Source organism: Haliaeetus albicilla, chromosome W (assembly GCF_947461875.1).
Source record: "Haliaeetus albicilla chromosome W, bHalAlb1.1, whole genome shotgun sequence".
Taxonomy (NCBI): domain Eukaryota; kingdom Metazoa; phylum Chordata; class Aves; order Accipitriformes; family Accipitridae; genus Haliaeetus; species Haliaeetus albicilla.
The window spans coordinates 32106419-32113749 of record NC_091515.1 but is presented as its reverse complement, the minus strand read 5'-3'; the positions used below and the strand labels follow the sequence as shown (position 1 = coordinate 32113749).

The 7331-nt window shown below is 34.8% G+C and overlaps 1 protein-coding gene across 8 annotated transcripts in view; it reads right to left on the bottom strand.

The window, feature by feature from the left end:
• Positions 1-443: 443 nt before the first annotated feature.
• LOC138683477 (transmembrane protein 161B-like) overlaps positions 444-7331 on the bottom strand; it is a 64794-nt gene continuing 57906 nt past the window's right edge. For all 8 annotated transcript variants that reach the window (XM_069775335.1, XM_069775339.1, XM_069775337.1 and 5 more), the window contains 2 exons: positions 5550-5646; positions 444-4327 (listed from right to left, as the gene is read on the bottom strand). In XM_069775335.1, coding sequence (XP_069631436.1) covers positions 4050-4327; positions 5550-5646 — 375 coding nt within the window. In that variant the 3' untranslated portion in view covers positions 444-4049. The remainder of the gene's footprint in view (positions 4328-5549; positions 5647-7331) is intronic.

Here is a 7331-nt window from a genome sequence, read left to right as displayed (position 1 = left end):
AAAAACAAATCCAACAAAACCCCACAAACATTCCCCCCTGCAGTTTTATAGTGTTTGGTCCCATTTATCCCAGATTACACAGAACAAACCTCAACTCATCACTTTTGTTCCTGAGTCTGTGAACCACATTCACTCCCCCACCTCCCAGATTGTTTTCAGTCTAGTATCAGGAATGAAGATTAGATATGCCATCAATTTCAGTACATGCATTGCCAAAGCCACAAAGCATGGCAGATCTGTCTAACGTAAAAGTTGCTCAAATGTCACTCTGAAGTATAGACTGACTATATCAGCTTGCTTAACAAGATCTAGTATTTAGCTACAATACTTGTTGCCTATATGCTCTTTAGAGTAAATATCAGTAAGGTCAAAATATTGCTCTTAATTTATCATTTGGGATTTAAGATTTAGCAAGCAGATGCTGAAAATAAGAGTCTTACTCATTATGGTAAACATTCACCTTTAATATTTGATTTAGGATACAAGCAACCTGCTGTTGCCTTCTGCTATTAAGATTTTACTCAGCCATAATAGAAAGATTTCCCCAACAGAACACACAATTTTTGGGGCCTTATTTTCATTCAGCATTTTTTATTTTCACTGTGCGCTTAATGCTTCAATCTTAGGCAAAACATTCTAGTAACTTTGTAGGGACAAAATGAACTGTGGGTTAAATTTAGAGTTTTTCTGGATAACAAATAAACACACAAATTGCATCATATGCCAAAACATGAAGGACAGCATTCCAAAACTGTTCAAAAACTTATCAGGAAAAACAAGTTAATGTTCAAATGGAAAACAGGGGCCTTGGAGAATAAATAGTTATAAGGCCTATCTTGTAGAGCCTTTCAGCATTTCTATGAGACTTAAATAATAAGTTTCATGATTCAATACTTTTATGTTTTCTATGCATTAAATCCAAGACGTCTATTACCAGTTAGCTGTAGTTACTGTGACAAAGTGCAAAACTTTAAATTGTTCCTTTGAGGTTAGTTGGAATTTCTGTACTAACTAACCATATTACATATACACTGAAGTTATGCTAGCTAATTGCAATATTGATGTATTTTGATGGCATTTTTGTTCATAGGTGAGTTTGACTTTATAATCTGGGAAAACATGCATCTCTGCTCACGTCTTCCAGTATTTGTGACGAAAAGAAGCTGAAGAACAACTGCCATAGAAATTAATTTTTTAAAGCATGGTCTTCTGTACAAGGATGTTCTCTTGCACTGATACTACCTGTTTTTCTTGATACTTTACCTGTTGATTCTTATGCAAGAGAAGTCAGAAAGAGAAAAAAACTGCAGCTGAAATTACCAGAGCCCCTTCAACACCTAGGAAATCCTAAAGCTTGGTAAGGTATCAAAAGAGGACAAGTTCTGCCTGAGAATATTGCCTGCAAAGTAGAATAGACTTGTTACAATCCCTTCTCCTTTTCCTAATCAATTTCTCTAAGCTCAGAAATAGCCGAAGTGTTATATTTTGACTTCCCTGAATTGTGCTGGAATACTTGGATTTATCACTATCCTAATGTTTTGTCTAAAGAGACTTCTATAATAAAAGTGCAGTGCTTAAACAACCAATAACAATTGTATTTCAGCTGCAATTCAAAGTTATTTAATCTATTTAAAAGAACTAATCCTTCACAGACAAATGGATTTAAACCAAAACAATGAAAAAAACCCAAACCCAAAAACCCCAAGCCTGAACTAATTTAGCTGGGTCAATTCTAAACACATTAGTTCTTAACTTAGGGAAAAAGCTGTGGATAGGAAAAAAACATCAGGATAACAAGTCCCATTACTAGAGTGAGAAAAGGAGGGTGAAATGGAGGAAGACAGAAAGACAGACAGACAGAGATGTTGACTCTTTGTCAAAGGCATTTTTTCTTCTAAAAATTCTCAGAAATTAAGTAGTGAGGAAAAAGCAAGACAAATACTTAAGAATTCTGAATAAAAACTAGTAACCTCTCAGTCAGGTTTTACCCGCTTTTCTATTTCTGTGAGCTACTTTTTTTTCCTAGTGCTGATAAAGCTCTACAAGAAAAAAAAAAGCATTTGCCAGCTGCTGCTTTAAAGGAACAAGTGAGCAGATACTTCTTTGAAGCTTACATAATATACGTGGAAGTCAGGACTATGAAGCCTGCTATTTTTCTTTACAAGTCACTTTTTAGTATATCAGGTAGTTGTAAAAAGCATTGCTCATCACTATAGCAATATGCTCTCTCTAGTTCCTGTGTCACCACACATTTCAAAGATATTTACTGCTATATTTTAGTTTTTTAAATAAGCCTCCTGGACTCATGTAAGGATTAAATTAATCCAAAGAAAGATCATTTCCCACTCAGATCAAACTGCTGACCAGAAGGTCAACTGTTCAGTTCTGTGAAACAATGAAGCAGCAATAGCCAGAAGTGTTGATCTTGATGTGTGACCTCTGAAGAATAAGACAGTGTACTATTTATCAAAAGCTCTGTGAAGCTCAACCACACACAGAATCAATTACCTTTGCTGAATTAAATTTTATATGACTATAGCTCACTTTCAGTTATGAACTTTCAAAATAAACATTTATGGCAACAGAAACTCTGTCACTTAGCATTATTTTGAAGCTTTCTCCAGTATCTAAGTTCATTTCTATCCTTCAGATTGCAATAACAGGTTACATCTATCGAATGAGCTTCTTGGGCCAAGTTCACAAGAAACTGCACTATCTTTTATTATTTTCCTGTATGAAACATTAACCATGGAAATCTAACTATAATTTAAAAGCTGGCCTTATTAATTCCATTACTAATCACATTTCTCAAACTAACAGAAAGTGGGTCCAGTATTGCTAGACCTGTCATATTTTGACATTCTACTGATCTGAATGACATTTCCTAGGAATGTTTCAAGATCTGAATCTATGAAGTCAAATATTCTTTAGGCCAATTCACACAGTTGAGCGTCTGTCACCATTAGTTACAAAAAGGTGGTGTGAAAAAAACAAAGCTTACAGTACCAGTAGCACTGAAATACTATACTGCAATGAAACTGCTAGAATCATGCAAGGTATTCTCAGCTATCCCAAATGCATGCAGAAGGTACAAGCTGGTGTATATTCCTTGTATGAGTAAGTGCAACTTAATAAACTAATAAATAACTTTAAAAACATTCAATGTAGCAAGACAGTTTATCACCAGCTTAAATCTTTAATTTTCTGCATTCACTGACAGTTTGCTTTCCCATATGGTAGTTTGCAATGGATTAAATATTTGTTAAGCTTTTCCATTTATAAATGCTTATTATATGCCAAAGCTTTACAGAAATTCAAGAGTAAAAAACCAATAACGTAAAAATAGCTAATATTAGTTAAACACTGAGAATGCTCTTTACAATGTAATATTAACTTTTAAAAAAAGCTACTGCATATAAATTCCCATTCCTGTTTTCTGATTACATGAATCATGAAAAATTGACATTTTAGTTTGCTTAACAATGTTTTTATACTTAGGATCTATCCTTCCAACTAAACAAAACTTATAAAGTTAATGCTTTGCTCCTCCTTACTATATCTGCTTTATTATACAGAAAATCTATTTCTGAAGTCAAAAGTTATTACTATATGGCCAATTTAACACAGATTAGACTGGCAAAAGATGATGATCTGACAGAGCAGAAACATCAAGATTAACAGCTTTTTTAATATAGGTAAGTACCTTTATAGAGGCACCAAAACCAAATAGCCCTTTCAAGTGAACTGTCAAAAAAAATTTTTTTCATTTCAAAATGGATCTTGAAATTACTAGATACACATATATCCCTGTCAGTCAATCCTAGTACCATAATTCAATTAGTTACCTACCATTTCAATAACAAAAAGTAACAAATCCAGTTGCGATTTTAAAAATTATAAGAATATTCACCCTGAGAAAACAGAATAAGTGTTTAAGAATAAATGCTGATATGTTTTTTCTTCATATATAGTTTTTTCTTCATCTCCTCTTGGGTACTTGGGTTTGTATTTAGAATTTGAACTCATACTTGCTTTGTCAGTTGATCGGTTTATGCCACAGTCAGGTACTGGTGATAGAAAAGCCCAAAGAGGCTTGTGGAAAAGAGGCAAGCAGCAATCCACCAGATGAGGAAAGACAAGAGTCCTCGGAATAGGAGAGGAGTGAAAATATTCTTTAGGCTTCCCAAAGCCATTGTTATTTGCACTACAGTTACTTTCATCTTTCCATCGACAGATGGAGACTCAGAATAAAGTGAACTGGGAAGCGGATTGTTTTCTACTGCAGTGTCAGAATTAGATTCTGGGTAGATGCCCCAAGAATAATTACCTGTTAAAAAACAGAGTAACACATAAGATATTTGTAGAATTAGATTTTAAGTTCTGTTATTTCTAGGAACTCTATAGATCATCTTATATATATTTGTCAAACAAAAAAAATTGCAAAATTTTACTTATAAATTAGTAAATGATAACTGTGTCCATCCACATGGCTTCCTGATAATACTAGTAAGCTATCAGGGTAGGATTCACCTTACCTTTTGACACCCTAACTTTTACATGTGAATCAGTTGCCTTGGGACCCTGTCAGTGCTGGGTATGATTCATCTCACCAGATGTAGATTTCTATTTTAGGATGTAATGAATCACAGACTAATAATGCCTATTTCTTTCTGTTCACATTTGGCAAAATGAATGCTGCCAATGCATGGTAGGCTGTGAAAGACATCCCTCAAAAGAAAGAAAAAAACCCAGTGACATCAGATCTCCCAATAATGAAATAAACCCCACATCTTACAATTTCTGTTCAAAAAGTCCACTGAAGTTTGAAATACTGAAAAAAAACATTAACAGATATTCATAAGGTTAAATCAACAATGCTTTATACAGCTCATTGTTGAAAGATGTCAAAAGCAGCAAGAGAAGAGCACAGCTTAAAAACTGTTTATCAGCTGTTTGCCAGCAGGTCAAGGGAGGTGAGCCTTCCTCTGTACTCAGCACTGGTGAGGCCACACCTGGACTCCTGTGTCTAGTTCTGAGTTCCCCAGTACATGGACATACTGGAGAGAGTCCAGTGCAAGGCCAAAAAGATGATGAAGGAACTGGAGTATCTTTCATATGAGGAGAGGTTGAGAGAGCTGGGACTGTTCAGCCTGGAGAAGAGAAGGCTCAGGGGGGATCTTATTACTCCATATAAATACCTGATGGGAGGGAATGAAGAAGAGGGAGCCAGGCTCTTCTCAGTACTGCCCACTGATGGGACAAGAGGCAATGGGCACAAATTAAAACACAGGAAATTCCATCTGAACACAAGAAAACACTTTTTTACTGTGGGGGTAGTCAAACACTGGAACAGGTTGCCCAGAGAGGTTGTGGATTCTCCCCCCTTGGAGATACTCAAAACCCGACTGGACATGGTCCTGGACAACCTGCCATAGCTGACTCTGCTTGAGCAGGAGGGTTGGACTAGATTCTAATTTTCTTTAGTAGACTGCAAATATAAATGCCCTATATAGAATAGAACACAGTTTTGTTCATCAAATTTTGCCTACCTAGTGTTTTCAAAAGCAGAGTTGTGTGAAGGACCATGACCAATGGTGCAACATACTGCAGTGCAATTACACAAAGATAATAGAATACCCGAGCCACCTGGGAAAACAGAAAAGAGTAATTCATGAGTTCTGGGTGATCAAAGCAAACCTTTATGTATATGCTTAGGAAAAACAAGCAGTTAATAAAAAAACCCAAGTTCTTATGCAAAAAAGCTATTTTAAAAGTTTTATAGCATGTTTTGGTATGTGAAATATTGTCTTCAAAAGACCTAATGAAGAAGTGGTCCCTATAATGAATTCTAGTTTCAGGACACTTACAATCCTGAGAGGAATTGCTGAAAGAAAATAATTAAAAGTAGTGGTTCTGTTAACACAAACAAGATTAATTTTGCTTACGCAAACTGAATGCTATAATTCAAATATTCATCTTTGAAAACACTAGAACTTTGTAAGCCATCTCAAAGCTAAATATATAATTATCCCAAGTGATTTACAAACTAAATCCCATTTTGAAAATAAAGTACTGTGACTAGAAACAGTCCAAAGCCTGATCAAAAGTAAATTAAACTTTGGTTAATATTGCAGTCCCTTTTCAAAGTGAGATATTTGTAAGATCTCCGAATGGAAAACACCAGTGCTTTAAAAACAATGACAAGAGGAATTTTCATTAGCAGTTCATCAATAACAAAGCATTTAAATGATCTTTATTTCAGGTACACAATATGGTTCATTGAAAACCACTCAGATTTATCCCTCCCCCTGCTCCCAATCTGTTCCAGCTTTCTCAAGATTGTTACATTACATATTTTACATAAACTGTTGACCTAAAAGGCTAGATCAAATGAAGAAGGAAAAAAAGTCATAAAATCAATAGCAAGCAAGCAGTAAATAAAGTTAACTGGATTTTAGAAAAGAACAGAAAACAGGGTGGCAAAAAAAGATGAAGGCAGCCCTGACATTTTTGGAAATAGCTTTAAAACCTCAAAGGGCTTTGAGATGATCAAGCATCAAAAAAACTAACATGAGAAAAAAAACAGTAAAACATTGACAGAAGAAAAAGCATGAGACAAAATATTTTAAGATAACTGATAGCATATAATGAAAAGAGCAAATAAAAAAAAAAGTAATGATCATTGTAGGAAGACAGATAGGAAAGACTTTACTGGCAAAAGCACCAGAAGAAAAGAAAGCAGGCATGGCTAGTAAAACCAGATAGGACTATATTTAGTGGCCCTGGGCTTCTTAAAGAGAAGATATTCAAAGTACTGGATAAACAGATTTAGGAAACACCACATACAGACGGCATTATTATTTTATCAATAAGATGAAAGCTCCCAAAACTAAAATTATGCATTCACAACAACTAGAACAGTTCTGTCATAAACACTTGTTGCTAGTTGTATTTCCTAACCTTTTTTCTGAAGTCCAATGCCAGTCACTTGGTTTGTAACTACATATTTGAAATAACAAAGACAAGATTATAGTAGTAATGATCTAAAAAGAGAGGAAGCTTTGTCCTATGGCATACTTCAATATTCCTTCTGGAATACACCTTGACTCAGTAAGATTATCAGGCAGCACTATCATGCAACACTAGAAATAAGTTCATTTTGCAGGAAACACACAACACCACTCTATATCAAGCTTACAAATTTCTATCTATCTATTGCCTCTGTTTGTTGACTTTTTTTATTACTTTTCTTAAAAAAAACAAACCCTCAAGGAAATCTTTCCCTTTTATCACTTGCCACAGTAAAAAGATGGGCAGATGGTTTTATATCT